The 16,749-nt window shown below is 42.4% G+C and overlaps 1 protein-coding gene across 10 annotated transcripts in view; it reads right to left on the bottom strand.

The window, feature by feature from the left end:
* mark2b (MAP/microtubule affinity-regulating kinase 2b) overlaps nucleotides 1-16,749 on the bottom strand; it is a 58,464-nt gene that overhangs the window by 22,106 nt on the left and 19,609 nt on the right. For 7 of the 10 annotated variants that reach the window (XM_074624401.1, XM_074624402.1, XM_074624406.1 and 4 more), the window contains exons 2-15: nucleotides 14,253-14,420; nucleotides 12,536-12,589; nucleotides 11,654-11,701; nucleotides 10,333-10,381; nucleotides 10,019-10,084; nucleotides 9,543-9,613; nucleotides 8,818-8,874; nucleotides 6,731-6,967; nucleotides 5,308-5,427; nucleotides 4,221-4,320; nucleotides 3,415-3,527; nucleotides 2,961-3,035; nucleotides 2,559-2,607; nucleotides 1,614-1,762 (exon numbers count right to left, since the gene is read on the bottom strand). In XM_074624401.1, coding sequence (XP_074480502.1) covers nucleotides 1,614-1,762; nucleotides 2,559-2,607; nucleotides 2,961-3,035; nucleotides 3,415-3,527; nucleotides 4,221-4,320; nucleotides 5,308-5,427; nucleotides 6,731-6,967; nucleotides 8,818-8,874; nucleotides 9,543-9,613; nucleotides 10,019-10,084; nucleotides 10,333-10,381; nucleotides 11,654-11,701; nucleotides 12,536-12,589; nucleotides 14,253-14,420 — 1,356 coding nt within the window. The remainder of the gene's footprint in view (nucleotides 1-1,613; nucleotides 1,763-2,558; nucleotides 2,608-2,960; nucleotides 3,036-3,414; nucleotides 3,528-4,220; nucleotides 4,321-5,307; nucleotides 5,428-6,730; nucleotides 6,968-8,817; nucleotides 8,875-9,542; nucleotides 9,614-10,018; nucleotides 10,085-10,332; nucleotides 10,382-11,653; nucleotides 11,702-12,535; nucleotides 12,590-14,252; nucleotides 14,421-16,749) is intronic. The other 3 variants (XM_074624405.1, XM_074624410.1, XM_074624407.1) reach the window with 3 other exon arrangements.

Genomic DNA, 16,749 nt, shown 5'->3' with positions numbered 1-16,749 from the left:
CAGAGTTCTTGAATTGTCATTTTAAAGGCCTTGCATTCGCACACAGGTGTTTTCCATTACCCTGCCTGACACATTAACCATCTGCTCCGGCTGAGGTTGGGTGGAGCTACACTGGGAATTACACAATGTCACCGAAGTCTACATACTAATAAAAACGATAAAAGTTGTCCCGCCCTAACAGGGTGCGACTAAATGAACAGGAGAGCGACCCAGATGTCAATCAACAACAGTATGTACACGCCCTCATAGTCCTGAGAAGAGGCCTCTTCAGGTGACTTATATGAAAACAGCAGTGCAATGCTCAAATACTTTCCTGATCATTTCTAAATCTTTTTAAGTCGAGTTTTCAGCTATAAACTCGTAAAACATTTGTTGGTAGGTGTCATATGGAAAGACACTGTTGAAGAAGTTATAATACAGCCTTAAGGGTTCGTAATTGGTGCCAACTGAGTGCAGAGCTGGGTGATACTAAGACATTTTGACATGTCACAGTAGGAAAAGCACAGGTGTAAATAGTAAAATGAATGTAGAAAACAAAGTGTGTATTTAGCCTGTTGTTTATTATTATTATTTGTTTAGGCTGCACACATTCTTTTGGTTATCATCCTTTACAGTAATTGGCACAGGGGTGTGGTTTCACCTATTTTTACCTGTTCACTTGGACCGTAGGAGTCAGACAAAGAGGGTGAGACAGGCTTGGATATCTTCTGTTGACTGTCACTTCACGTTACATTCTGTAGTTATTCCAGTTAGCCTTATTGTTTGTAATTCCTTTAATTCAATTAACAGTAAAACGCATCTGGACTTTTTGGACGTCTTGGAACGAGTCACGGTCAAGAGCCTACTTCAGCCTCTTAGCGGCTTTTTAATTGATAGTAGTCGCTACAATGAATGACGGCTTAATTGCATTTAGCCGCTTCAGTGTCAAGGTCCTGGTATTGTGGATGCTGGCTCATTGTCACCCTGTTTACGGCTTACTAGGCCACTTAAATAGAGAAGCCAACACCTGTGCTTTTCTTACTACGACAAGTCAAAGTGTCTGCTGTGAAAAAGGTCTGAAGTTTTGCATCAACACCAAGATAAAAAACAACGTGACAATATTTTGGGTGTGTATAACTAATGCGCTTAAGCTGGACAAATGTAGTAAGCATCATTTAACTGTAATGCGGTTGTGAGATAAGGAAAAGGCCTCATTCAAGATGACCAAAAACCCAATCAGTTGGTATAAACATGATGCACACTTCAACTTTCTTACGCTATGTGAGAGTAGTAATATGGCCATTTACTACAATTAGTTTAATTAGTAACTAGCATCATTTGATCTTTGGACAATAGATTAAGATAATGTATGGCTGATGTCAGCTTACACTTAAGAGCAACATTGACTTTCCGAATAAAAGTTTCAAATTTCAAATTTCCAGCAGCTGTTTTCCAATCGACTCACATTTGGGAAAGTTGTTCATTCACTACAACTGCAGTGTGTATCTTGTTTGTCTGTATTTGGTAATATTGGTGATGTGGGAACCACAATACCCAATGTATTAATTAGAATGTGCTTCTGATGGAGACTTTGAGTGTAGGGAATGTCATGTAAGCAGTGTGTTTGGTCTCACGGTGGAGGGTGTGGCGCTCTTCTTGCGGTCAGAGGAGCCCAGAGGACTGGCCGGCACCTTGTTAGTGGAGCTGCCTGATGAACTTTTCCTCCCAGAATCGTCCCCTGCAGTCCGGTTGTCTGACTGACCCCTCTTAGAGTAGGAGGAACCTAGAAAAAGAAAGAGAGTCCATCACACAAAGGCCATCACTTGTTGTGCTCTTTATCTGACACATCTCACTGCACCGTCTTCTGCTCCGCCACTCATTTGTCATTTTCCCGTCATCAATCAGTTCTAATAGAAATCAATCTCACCTGCTTTTGTGGCTTCTCTCATTTAATCTGCTTGACCAACCCTCCACTCCACCCTCTCTCCCTTCTACTGTACACCGGGATTGAAATCTAATGATTCACTTTAAAAATAACTTTGTACGATCTGCTGATACTGTGTTTCCATCCCTGAGCTCCTGACAAATGATCATCTCAATCTGATCCCTGTCCACTTCTCCTGACCCTCTCCTAACACATAGGCTTGCCGCGGTAGTCGGTGTTACGCGGTGGTTGGGCACACACCGATTACATTACGTACCCACTGCCCCCACCGTCGTTTTGCTTTTTTATACAGAAATAAAACCCATTCAGTTCATTTTGGCGTATCACCAGCGTGTTATCAATAGATAGTCGGACGATGGACGTTACAGACCGAGAGATGGCGGAGGATTTGGTGTCGTAGCGAAAAGCAAATGCGCCTATTTGGTAATATTTCAGATTTAAACCCAATGCTATAAGGGAACCGTAACGTTAATGAGGTAATCCCTGCGAGGAGGACGGAGCGGTCACAGCCGGTGTTGTCACAAATTTATTAACCGGTGGGAAAATGTCCTCACCGTCACATCCCTACTAACAAACACCAGCTTCACCCACTTCCTCTACCACACACACACACACACACACACAGCAATCTTACCTTGGCTGCGGTTCTGAGGCTTCTGGTTGGACGACACACTGCGCTGTACCTTAGAGAGGCAAGATGGACGTACAGGTCAGTGTGGTATTCCTTATGTCACAGAGTTTTTACACACATCGGGATGTAAGTATGCTAGCAGAAGCTGCATTCACAGTTAATCTATAAAGCCATTCACACGTGAAACGGCCAAATACAAGCATCCAGGGAAGGAGCTGGCAGTTGCGGTTCACATGTACCTGTATGTAGGTCAACAATGTAAAACCTACGAATGAGCTACGTCAGAGTAGATTCCCAGTGTCTTTGGTAAAAAATACGAGGTCAAGTCAGTGCACTTGTGTCACTGGCTGCAGTCGGGAGACCTCATTATGTGTTAGCAGACCACATTATGTGTTCTCATTGTACCTTGTGAGGCGGGGAGGGGGCGTTTATGTTGCTTACATCACTTCCTGGCCGGGGCTTGATACCACTTTCATCCAGCTGAGGAAAAAAGAAAAAAAAACACACACAAATCTGAATATGTGTGTGTCAGGAGGAGACGCAGAGAGACTGTGGTGTGGGCACAACAAACACAAAGGACTAAAAATAGTACTGTTAAGAGAATACTGTTGAGCATAATTATTATTATAAATATATATATCAAATTCAGAGATGACAGCTTGTTGTATGTTCTGATGGCTTGAATCCAAAAATAAAAGTGAAGCCCTATATTTTCTTGTATATAATGATGAACTCACAAGAGCTGGTTAGTTTGACAGTTTACTGTGTAACATCAGTGTAAGTGCAGCTCTGACAAACCAATACTAACTGACATATGGTACTGTGTAAAATGTGTAGGTGTGAGAAAGAAACAGCGTACCTCAGAGTTCCTATAGTCCAGTAGCAGGTATGCAGCCATCACATCATTGTACTTCTGGTTCACCAGCGAGTCCTGGATCTCTTCCTGAGAGAATCCCATCGTCAGCATGATGTCTGCAAGCACAAAACCAGTTTAGAATTACAACGGTGAACTTCCTGCAGGTCCATAATTCTCCTTAAAAGGCCCTGACACAATGGCCAAGTTTGTCGGCCTAGATCTTAGCGGTGTGTCCCGCACCGTCGGCTCTAGCCTGCCCGCGTCGGAGGCTTTTTGTTCGTTTCAGCATTTGAGTCGGCGGCAGGGCTCGTCGGTGAGAGAAATCACTCTGACATGGCCATCTGGAATGAAGCTAAGTGGTGAGTGAGAGTGGTGTGAAAATGGTCAGCAAACGCTGCTCTGTTTCAGGTACGTATCATAACAAAGGCTTGTATATCCACTGTCCTCGGTCTTCTGGTTTTCCCTCTTTGAATGACGAATAAAGACTAATACAGATTACCACTACCTGCTGATGTGGAGTGTTATTTCCTCTCACGTAGGCGCAAAACGTACGTGCTAACTGACCGTCGGCTGTAGTCTTAACAGCGTGTTTAAGTGCAACTTGTCGGCCAAAACAAAGGCGACGTGAGGCGACGCAATTGGTGGCCTTCATCTCCACTAGTTCTTTGATGTCCGTGTGGTGTGTCTGGGCCTTAAGATGAATGGTCCTTGTGCGCGAGAGTGGAGAAAAAGAACACCTGTACTCAAGTGTGCCTGTGCGTGGGTGGAGAACGGAATAAATCATTTTTGAGTGTCTTTCTGGTTCCTACCTGTCCTCCTAGGGTCCTTATAATCTGGCATGGGTTCGATGTAGGGTTTGAGTTCTTCCTCCTCGTGGCCCACATTCATCCACCGGTCCCTCATTATCTGCTGCTTGGAGCAAGCCAGACAGACAGACAGAGGAAGACATGATATATCAAAGACAATATAGGGACAAAAGGCAGAGGAGGGAGGAAAGGTTAAGGAACGAGAGAGGAGAGAGAAGAGAGGGTAAAGAGATTAGTACAAGAGAGTCGCCTCAAGACAAATTGGCAACACAATAGAAAGGACACAGAAGTCAGCTAAGCACAATGAATTCATTCTACGTTATTCATCTGTTTACTCCACTCGTCTTGACGGTTATTCTGTTCGTTTTCTAATGTGCACAGCCAGGACTATTTTATCTTCAATATGCAAATGAATCTTAAGAAGCAAACGAGGGGTGTGACCTTTAACAAACAGACTCTAAATTGAAGGCAGAGCTACACTGATAAAAACTGCATGTGAAGAGTGAATTTCTGGAAAACTGAACCGCATCAATCTGTTAGCTGTTAGAGTAGGTTTTTAATCCAAAATGTTACTGGCAATCTATTACTCAGCAGGAAATAGTTATATTCCTTATCTATTCAAAACTAGTAACCGTCCAGTTACCTTTAGTGCAACCAAATTTAGAAACTCATAACCCCTAAACTAGCAAGTATTTACTATGCCTTTAAAAAGCACTTTACACTTCAGCAACAAACTCACATATAGCTGGTGAAGCAAGTCCAGGTGTACAGTATAGCACTGTATGTACTACATACACCATTAGCAAATAACAATCACTGGGATCGTTATTAGCAGATGGACAATTTTGGTTAAAGTTTTATCAGGTTAAATATTTTAAATCCGGCTCAGTTTCAAAATTAAATTATTTAAAAATGAATCCCACAGTTGAAACAATGACTCAATAAAACATTAGCCAACTAGAATAGATTCACGATACTTCAATGTCTAACTACTGTGATTTATGAGTTATTATCTTGTGTGTGTGTGTGTGTGTGTGTGTGTGTGTGTGTGTGTGTGTGTGTGTGTGTGTGAGAGCGCAGTACAGCGTACCTCGAGGCTGCCTCTTTTGGAGGGGTTCAGAATGAGGAACTTTTTGAGCAAGTTCTCGCAGTCGGTGGACATGTAGAAAGGAATCCTGTATTTACCACGCAGCACGCGCTCTCTCAGTTCCTGGAGATGGACAAGGGGCACGAAAAGTCAGCAGCAGACTCGAAAAAATCCACCTTCAAAACGTACACACTATCCTTTTTCCGATTTAATGAAAATGAGGGTCTATGAAACAGTGTTTAATGATAAAGGACTTGACTCTTTCTCTCATCAGTATAAACAGTTGACTCTAATGTGGCTTGAAAGCAGCAACATTAGCTGCGGTTACACCCCCAAATGATTAATAGTTTTGTTAAACAAGTACCGCATTCACCTAAGCACAAGCTGGTTAGCATTTCAAACAGCTACGACTCTAACACAGCGGTAGTTATAGTTTGTGGGTGACATAACAAAAACATATTATTCATATACACTTCCTGGTATTTTGATGATGTTAGATTTTCTTCAACTGTTATGGTATGTGATTAATTCAACATAATGCAGTTGTTAACAAAAGCCACCGGGCACAAATAATCAGCATCACATAACAACGTTTGTAATCTACTTCAGTGGCTTTTATCCACATATTAGATTTCAGTAGTGTGCCACTGAACTTATTGACCTCTTCTGGAGAGGTCTTAATAACTCTGATTTATTGAGACACTGAAGGACAAGTGCGTGTATGTAACAAGCTTTCAAAGAGCTCACAGTACATTGTGAGGCTTTGAATTTGCATAAACATCTATCAAACTGCAAAAACTGAGTGCTAGGGCTTACAAAATGGCATTTTGAAGTGCCGAGACATTCATCTTAGTTGTACATTTTCTTGCCTGTGGATCAACGTGACACATTTAGAATACCTGTTATTATAGAGTGAAATCAGAAAAATCAGTGCGGCTCCTATCTGTTAAATAAATAGTAAGACCAGTAATGTAGGTGTTAAACAAAACTCCACATAGCAGGAGGCAGCGCTAAGGCATACTCGGCAAGCCTGGATGGCAGTTTGCAGGCACGGCAATATCAATATCACCACATTCAATGTCATATCGCCCACCCAAAATGTGTCTGCACTTCCAGAGTGACTCATGTGGCTACTGACTGAATGCAGAGTGTGATAGGTGGTATGAATAATTGTGATTCACTATAGTTTACAGAAAGCATTAAATCCAAGTTTCAGTGCCGGTTTGGTGCATCGCACCACCAAACCACACTTGAGGACAAAATACTTGAGTTGGCATTTAATCACTTTTACACATTCACTCTCTCTTGAGTTCAGTTTCTGCATTCTGTAGGGCAGAGGGAACAGAAACCAGCATGACAAATACTACAACCACCCACAGAATACAGACTTATGTAATGCACACACACACTCTCTCCTCTTCCTGACCTTGAGGTTCTGTCCATCGAAGGGCAGCGAGCCGCTGACCAGTGTGTAGAGGATCACCCCCAGGCTCCAGACGTCCACCTCGGGCCCGTCGTACTTCTTTCCCTGGAAGAGCTCCGGGGCGGCGTAGGGCGGAGAGCCGCAGAACGTGTCCAGCTTGTTCCCCAGAGTGAACTCATTACTGAAGCCAAAGTCTGCTATCTTGATGTTCATGTCTGCGTCCAGCAGCAGGTTCTCCGCCTGCAGACAGATAGAGTGTGGGAGAGAGAGGAAAGAAAACCATTATTATGATGTAGAGAGCCGGAGGATGTGGAGGCAAACGAAAATATGGAGAAAAGGAAAGAGTATTAATATGCTGGCATTCTTTTTTTTTCTGGATACGTGTGCCAGGAAATGATACACAAATACTTAAATTTGCTTTATGTGATATGGTAATGTGACATTTCCACATATAGAACCTCTTTTTCCACTTCACCCCCCTCCACAGGAAGGTCACAAAGTTTAAAGCGAGCTTGTACAACACAGTTTAACAAACAGGCCACCCCGTCATCCAGTGTCAGTATAACAAAGAGTTTTTTTTTCTCTGACATGCAAATGAGTTTGAAGATAATCTATTCCACAGATAGCTGTCTGCAACACCTTTCTCTGGGAAAAAAAACTGCTGGGTGAGAGAGGGTTTTTTCAGAGTAATGGCCTGGGGCCTACAAGTAGCACACAATGGGCAAAGTGAGCTGCCACAGTTTATTCCTGTGTGTGTGTGTGTGTTTGTATCCCTAAGCCTAAAGTGAGCCAGTGAGCAAGGAGGCTGGGGTTGCCTAGCAACAGGTGCGCTCTCCTTTTCACTTGCTCTGAATGCTCTGCCGCTTTCTGTGTGTTTCAGTCTGTGTGTGTGTGCACATTAAATACAACACTGACATCATCTCTAGGCTCTGACCTGGCGTCTCTCTTTTTTTTTTTTTAACCAACAAACTTAATCATCTATAGCTAATTAACATTAACACTTTAAGTTGGCCGAACAATAAAATGAAACTCTCAGTATAAACTGTGTATAGAACATGATTGCAGCCATGCTGGGTTTTTCATCTTGAGACCTAAACAGAGTGATTGTAGTCTTGCTGTGCAGCAGACTCATCAAAATTTGCTCTTGCAGTGTAGGACCTACTAGAATTAAGCCTGTGCTGGATTTCACAATTCAACCCTCAGATCAAGTGATTAGGATAATGTGCAGGATGGTACGCATTACAATAATGAGAACTCTCTGTCCTCCAGAAGTCTTATTTCACATGCTGCCGTTTTTTTGTAAATGCCAACCTGTTAAAAGTGTAGAAATGTTTCATGACCTCGGTCAAAGCACTGGAAAATGTTAAAAAGCCAAAAATAACCATGATTGTGAAAAATAACTTTGAGATGAGAGGTTCCTGTATGGTTACTGTAACCCGTAATCATGATAATGTCTTGTCTACAGGTTTGCCTGCTGGCACAATAAGAGGATTTACAGCTCCGCATAATACTGGGAACCAAAATGACCTGGAAGCATTCGACCTGTGTGCGTGTTGGGTTTCATTTTTGGCACTAGCTGACGTGCATCAAAGACAGGAGGGAAAATATATGAAGGATGATCCGACGGTGTGCACAAAAGGAGAATTGTCTAGAAATACAAGTGCGTGTGTACAGATGTATGGGTATGTGTGTTTAAGCCCTAGCACTCGAGGAAGAGCATTACATCATCTTTGTGATTAACCTCTGGGTCGCCTGTTCACGGGGGCAGGATTTCATCTCAGAAAGTCAAATCCTATGAAGATTAATGTGGACACAGAGAGAGACAGACAGAGAGAGAGAGAGAGAGAGAGAGAGAGAGAGAGAGAGAGAAGAGAGAGAGAGAGAGAGAGAGAGAGAGAGAGAGAGAGAGAGAGAGAGAGAGAGAGAGAGAGAGAGAGAGAGAGAGAGAGAGAGAGAGAGAGAGAGAGAGAGAGAGAGAGAGAGAGAGAGAGAGAGAGAGAGAGAGAGAGACAGAGACAGAGACAGAGAGAGAGCATGCTAGCTTGTGCTTTGACACTCAATGTAATTCAATAATGTGTGTGTGTTCTCACCTTGAGGTCTCTGTGTACTATACACTTCTGATGGCAATACTGCACCGCTGACACAATCTGGAGAGTGAGAAAGTGATAGAGAGAGAGAGAGAGAGATGAGTGAGAGAAAGGATGACAAGATGGATGAGTTAAAAGGAAGTAAAAGACACTGAGAGCTCTTCATTAGGAATTCATCAGGAAGCAATCATGAGGAAGTACTAGGGATGCAAAATGTATGCAATTCCCTTGAGCGCTTACATTTTAATGATCAATACTCAATCATTAAAACAATTAAAATACAAAATGCATGTTTGTTTGTTTTTTATTTCTAAGCTTTATTGACATGAGCCAATTTCATAACACAGACCCAAATAAATGTATTTATAAATTTATTAGATGCTACTTCATTTTTTAAGATTATTATTATTATTTTTTCCAAAGGGCCCGCAGGTCGGATTCGACTCTCCTACTCAGCTTTGAGTACCAAGGACTCAGCCTTGGTATATGGGACGCCCGCTCTGCCAGGTGAGCTACCGGGGCGCCCCACTACTTCGTTTTTTAAATCCACAATTAAATCAGTATAAGCCTGTCCCTCAAAAAGGCTGCTTCTGCTCCCTCCACTTGTCATTATTCAACAGCTGACACCAAAGTTATGGATCTGTAAAGAGGCAATACAACTTTTCATTTAATCTCGATATAACCTACGCCTTAAAACAACAGCGGCATTTGCTCCAACACACACAAACCTGTCTGAATTTGGCACGGGCTTCTTTCTCCTTCATCCTGCCATGGGCCACCAAGTAATCAAAGACCTCTCCTGGGAGACGAGAGAAAGAAGACAAGAGCAGTTTTAGTGTTGGAACCTGATACTTGTCTCTTTAAAGCCAGAGCATTGGGTCAACGGGACATTGAACTAATAAGTATTGTCCTTTAAAAAAAAGTATGGACACTTCAATTGACAAACAAATACTTAAAAACAAGCTATTTTCAAATTTACGATGTCAGAAATTTTCAATGCAAAGGGAATAGAGATGGTAAATAACCAGTATCCAAAGAAAACTAAACAAAAAACAGGATATTACTGATAAAACCCTTTGGACAAAGTACTTACAAAGTACTGAAGAGCCTGTGCATTAAGAGGGGAAGTAGCATTTTTATTCAGGAACCATTTGAGAGAGTGCCAAGCCTCAGGGGGAATGATTTCCCAGTGACACGCACTTACCTCCACTAGCGTACTCCATTACCAGGTACAAAGTCTTCTCTGTCTCTATCACCTCAAAGAGCTTGACTGGAGGTGGGGAGAGAAAGGAAAAGACAGCGGGTCGGAGGGGGAGGGAAAAGTAAAGTGAAGGGACATGGGGCAGAAAAGAAAAGGCCAGGAGGGCAGTAGAAGTGAAAGCAAAAATACAGAGATAAGAGAGAGAAACAGAAGTATTATTATGATTTGGCTTGAATACATGACCTTGAAACACCAATCAAGTCTTGGTGCTGAGTGAGTGACGACAGAGTGGAAAGTCACGTTTCCGTGTGACTCACCTATGTTGGGGTGATTCAACATCTTCATGATCCTCACTTCCCGGAAGAGCTGCGAGAAACAAACCAAGCAGAGTACTGTGTCAAATACGCTATCAGATTTAGGTTGGTATTGCTTGTCAGTGTGAATGTGTGTGTTGTTGTGAGTTACATTTATATTCGACACATTCGTGTGCAAATTACTCATCACTTGATTTTGCATGTATGTGTCCATCGGACAAAATCCTATTTGTGTTATTGCAAAGACTCTAGAGTCAGTATTTGTTTGTGGGGAAAGATGACACTGAAAACTTTCACTTCCTGTTTATGAGCATGAGAGTCAAATTACTAGAAGGAAGTAGGAAAACAAATACATCCCTTTCAATACCAGTCAAAGGTCTGGCACAATAGAGTTAAACCATTAATGCCCTCAGCAGCCTGTAAACTCTGACATGAGTCAAAGCACTAATTCAACCAAGTCTGACTCAGTGCTCTGTGAAGAGACGCTTTTTACTCATTACAAAATTAGTTCCTCTAACTCAGCAGATAAGGTCAAACTAAGGTTGGGGGATTGGATGAATATATCAGCTATCAGCGATTGGCTGAGTACAGAGCCGGTTGGTTTATTTTTGGGTGATTTTTTGGCCGATGTTTTTTCATTTTATTTTGCTAATTTAATAGTCTGCCTCCGAAGAACGAGAGCAGAAATAGATGCAGCGGGGAAGAACGGCGTGTAGAGCCGGTGTATTTTTCACATCTAACTTATTTCGACCAAACCAGATCGGCAATCGGCAGTTGTTGCACGATGGCCGGTTGGAAAACGGCTTATCGCCCAACCCTAGGGTCAAACTAGGCTTACTGGCAAATTATCCGGGAGACACACTGTATGCAGACAGTTAAAACAAAGAGTATAGAAGCAAAGAGATGAAACTCTAGTGTTTTTTTGACAACAGCCGTTGCCGCCATTTTGGACTGAAAACGCTTATTATATTTAGAATATTTTATTGTTCAGCAGAGACCATTTTCGTAGAATATAACAATAGAATGAAATTATTTAGTTTTTCCTTTTGTATGGTACTTTTTAGGCAGACGTTTTACTGGCGTCTGGTAGTCGGACAGTCCAAAATGGCGGAGGCATAGCTCCGCTGCTGGGCGCTGAGTAATTGGCTTTCACTTCTTGGCTATATACGTGATTTGGTTAGAAGCTAGCCTGGAAATATTGAAGTCACAAACAACCCAAAATGCAACACTCTTACAGTAACAGCTCAGTGTGTAATATTTCCTCCGTTACGAATATTCTTTCCATTCAAAAACATCTGCTGTTCTTTAAAGTAATGCAACCCACTTTTTCCAAAGAGCCTGCCCCGCCATTCGGACCCCCGCCCCGCCCGACCTACAAGGAATTAATTCATTCGTTAGTCTTTTGTAATAAATAAATAGAGATTTTAAGAAATGAACTTGACATTTGATGTTGATATAATGTGCTTTAATCATGTATGGTTCAAGTATTGCATTTCTGAATGTTGTGGTGTTATTTCTGTGTAGAAAAAAGAAGGTTTATCTTTTCGTAGGTGTTTCAAAGATCGTGAATTATTCGCATTAGAAGTTGTGGCAAGACGCATTTGCACGACTCGTGCAAAAAAACATGTTTACATGCGTCTTAACATTCGATGTGAGCGTGTGTGAGCGTTAGCATTTATCACTAGATTTATGTGTTGGTCCTGTCAGTGTGTTTGTCATGTCTTAACATTTTTTCTTGTCATGTGCTCTGTGTGTCTGCAAAGTGTGTATTCTATGCCTTATGTCTGCAGACGCATGTTTGGTGTGTGTGTGTGTGTGTGTGTGTGTGTGTGTGTGTGTGTGTGTGTGTGTGTAAGCATACATGGTTAGAGAGTGTGCGTGTAAGTGGACAGACCCCACCCTGCCACGATCAAAAGAAGTAATTGCAGCTTGTTTCCTGTAATTAAAACTCTCTCTGAAAACTAGACCACTTCAGAAAGACAGAAAGAGAGAGAGAGAGAGAGAGAGAGAGAGAGAGAGAGTCGGACAGAGAGAGCGCTATAGAGAGAAAGAGCAAAAGAGAGAGACACGTGGGGCAGGAAGAGTGACTTTAGAATGACTTCTGAGAAAAGGGATAGGAAGGACTGAGGTTTTGTGCCCGTATGCGTGTGTGTGTGTGTGTGTGTGTGTGTGTGTGTGTGTGTGTGTGTGAGAGAAAGAGACCCACCTTCTGCAAACTGGAGGAGTTGAGCTGTGTCTTATCAATGATCTTTACAGCCACCTAGAAGCAAAACAACATGGATTATTAGTACACTTCTTATTCATTAATTACACGTGCTGCTGTGGGTTTGACGCATCTCGCTCACACAAAACGTGCACAGTCACAGCCTGTGACCACAACACACATACACACTGCTGTCTTTTTGGACACGCCACACACACACAGAACGATACAATCTCACAGAATTAAGTGATAAACACACAATCACAGCGGGGCGGCAGTTGCATAATAGGACAGTATACAGACAGGGACACACACACACACAAAGCGGAAGCATGGTTTATACTCAGGCCATAATGAGGTCTATAGTTCATAATCCAACAGAGGACACCAACAAGGGAGATGGAGAGCGAGAGCGAGAGAGAGAGAGAGAGAGAGAGAGAGAGAGAGAGAGAGAGAGAGAGAGAGAGAGAGAGAGAGAGAGAGAGCACAGAAAAGGAGAGAGAAATAAGGAGAGAAAATTAAAAATAGAGAGACAGATGGGGGAGGGATTCAAAGTGAGAGATGTAGAGAAAAAAGGGGATGAAATGGAACAAGAGAAAAGAGGACACGAAGAGAAAGGCGAGGGAAACAGAGAATTATGTCTTAACAAGGACACAGAAAAGGGAGGTCTACTTCTTTCACCCATATCCGTCTTTCACTGTCAACTAACTCCTTTCTTCCACTCCTCTTTCTGGTTGTGCTTGTCTGTCTGACTCTTTCATGCCCTCTGACTCTCCCTTGTTTTCTGTTTTCTGTCTTTGTGTGCGTGTGTGTGTGTGTGTGTGTGTGTGTGTGTGTGTGTGCCAGCGAGTCACATGGAGTGTTATCAGGGTGTCAGGCACAGAGCTGTCACACATTGACAGAGCCCGCCCACCCCTCTCTCTCTCTCTCTCGCTCTCACACAAACACACACAGACCAAGAGTGTACTTGACTGGGCCTCAGACAGACCCCAGCATGGGCTCACTGCAGACACAGCTTTTCCCTTAAAGGGACAGACCACCGCGTTACATCACATCTGGAATTCACAGTAAGCCAGAGACATTTAGGCTTCTCCATTCAAGCTGACAATGGCGATCTAATCTCTGGCAGCAGATGTACCGTCTCCAAAGCCGTGCGAGCCCAGGATCAGACCCGACCTACTGTGTATCACAGCGTGAGCCCTCCCCTACCCTCAGCAACCAGGAAGGAAGATTAACGTTTAGTCTAAACATTTATAGTGTTTTTCTACTTTTTACCATCTCGGCTAATTAAAAACATCTGATGCTTCTGTTCTACTCAAAATAGTTTGTGGTGATAAAATAGACACCGGCTAAAAGATTTGGAGTCAACTAGGTGCTCAGGTTTCCTTACCTGCTAACCATTTTCTCCTGGCATTTTCACGTTTTAAGTTGAACAGTCAGTTTGGTGTTGGATTTACTTACTTTTCTACACAGAGGCTTCTATATTTCTTCTTCTTAAATAGGCTTTCTTAGCATTGCTGGCATTTGCATCGAACAAGCCAGTTCCTAGTTAAATAAAGAGTGAATGGTAAAGCATTTCTCCAGAATGTGACTTAAAGTGTCTAAAAATAAAAAGTTCAGAAAGTCAGGGCGACTCCGTAAGTGGAACCAAAGGGTAGATTAAATCTATCTAGCGTGTGTATGTGTGTGTATGTGTGTGTGTGTGTGTATGCATGCCTACCTCTTTTCCGGTGAGGACGTGTCGTGCCAGTTTGACCTTGGCGAAGTTGCCTTTGCCGATGGTTTTTAGCAACCGATAGTTACCAATGTGCGGCTGGTCATCTGATGTGGTCGTGGCAACGGAGTTCCGACATCGCGGCATGCTGGAGCGACCAGACGACTTGGTCTCCTGAAAAGAGAGGAGGCAACATGTAAGCATGGGAGGACATGATGACTCGTAGGCAGAAAGTGATAGAAAGTGACCGAGTGAGCAAAGAACGAAGGAAAAGTTTTACATCAGCTGCCCTGAATACTTTAAATGCCCCGTAGATACACAGCCTTTGATTTAATGTCCATCTCATGTTTGGTGTCACTGACTGGCCCCGTTTCTAGATTTCTGGAGTTGAGAGACATTGATCTCTTAGAACGGTGGAGTTTCATTCAACTAACAAAACACACATTAATAATATGCTTCAAAAGAAAATAAGGTTGGGTAACCTCATCAACACGGCTGCCTCTTAGAGAGACAGCAATGCTTTCACAGTAACAGACACTATCTCATACAAATTCTGGTTTTATCATCAAATGATGTGGCAATGAATCTTTAAAGCATTCACGTGCGGATCTGTCCTAACTATGATATGATGATATGACTTCCTTACAAACAACACTTTCTGACACATTTATGTGGGTTTAAAATGCACTTATACCCGATATAGAACAATCACAACAGAACAACTCACCGCTGCAAAAACTATGAAGTCTAAATGAATTATTAATGAATAAGTGAAGTGTCCAAGTCTACTGTATTCAGGAAGGCTTTGGTAAATGGACTTGCATTAATAGAGCGCCTTTCTCAACCACTCAAAGAGCTTTACACTACATATCAACATTCACCCATTCACACACACACACTGATGGCAGAGGCTGCCATACAAGATGCCAAACTGCTCATCAGGAGATAATCTAGATGCTTATTCACACACTGATAGCACAGCCTCCGGGAGCAATTTGGGGTACAGTATCTTGCCCAAGGACACTTCGACATGCGGACTGGAGGAGCCAGGGATCGAACCACCGACCTTCCAATTACTCACTCTACTTCCTGACAGCCGCCCATTATACTCTGGTAGCAAGATTAAGATGGAGACTGGGAATAGACAGCCAATACAGATCGGAGCTTCCAAAGCTTCTGGAGGGACTTCAACAGCTAAATAAAACACATGGGTTGGACTTTATAAAGAATCTTTATCACTCAACAAACTTAATGAGAAAAGATAAAGCTATTAAACCCAATCTAGAGCTGTTGTTGGAACTTGTGCGATATCATTGCTCAATATTGCGATGACGATATGACTCGCGATAAATAAACGAATATTGAAGTGTTCATATTAGCTATACTTTTGTCAGCCTGGTTGTCTTTAAATTCAGAACCGGATTAGAATTGAATATTTTAAATATATCTAGGCTAAATGTTGTTTCTAGAGCAGCAACAGTAATGTTTACAACAGCAAAGTCACCATATAAACTCTGGAAACAGTGTGATAATGGATACTAATGTTACGGTCTTTAGCCTCGCGGGTTGTTTAATACCGGGTTTTGGTAAGCATCCCTAAATAAAATTAATTTTCTTAGTCGTCACGTTTCAGGCAGTCTTTTGCGATGTGTTTATCGCGCATGTTCATAGCGCGATGACGATGAAAATGCAATCTATCGTTCAGCACTAAGTTGCATGAAAAACTGTAATTTGCTGTCTGGTAGTTAAAACTCGGACTACCTCTTATGATGATGGATAGTATTTGTTCTGTTATTTCTAACATTTTCTAGTAACAATTTTCCTTTGCTGCAGCATAACATAACATAACTTAATATTTGTGTATGAGCACATGTCAGTAAGAGCTACTGCCCCAAAACTGAAACTATGCAAAGTGTGATAACACAGGTTCTCTTCTGTAGAGTCAGAGTAAAGGTGCTGGGACACTGGCCTAAGCTTAGCCTTGATTTTCCTACTGTCACTGTTTTACTATGGTTAATGTTTCACACTGCAGTCGGTCATGGCCCACACACAATATTCATCATTTATATATACAGTATATTCATATTGGGCTTCAGATGAATCCAGATATTTTACTCCTGGTTCACTGACTGTATCTGTGTGACTTTAATTTGAACCCACAAGGCCAGAAGTTATTTTAATAGTCTCTTTATATGGTAGTATGGAGTAAAATTGCTTCAGTTCCTCTTACAGTAGACAGTAGGTCTTTCGAGTCACACACACACCCACAAAAAGAAAACAAAACCTTGCTGTGCTGGCAAGTTTTGCATGGTTGGCAACTGCGATTGGGTTTCAACTCCAGGAAAGGGTCACGGCAATTGTGTGTGTGTGTGTGTGTGTCTATGTGTGTGCGTGTGATCTGAGCGGACAGGTGACGGGGATCAGGGTCAGAGGAGAGGACGACTGGCTCCAGGGTGACGAGGCGCAAACACACACACACACACGGGCTGCGACACAAACACCA

The sequence above is a fragment of the Sebastes fasciatus genome, chromosome 22 (genome assembly GCF_043250625.1).
Source record: "Sebastes fasciatus isolate fSebFas1 chromosome 22, fSebFas1.pri, whole genome shotgun sequence".
NCBI classification, from domain to species: Eukaryota; Metazoa; Chordata; class Actinopteri; order Perciformes; family Sebastidae; genus Sebastes; species Sebastes fasciatus.
Note: the sequence above shows the minus strand (reverse complement) of the source record. Positions and strands in the feature narration are given on the sequence as shown.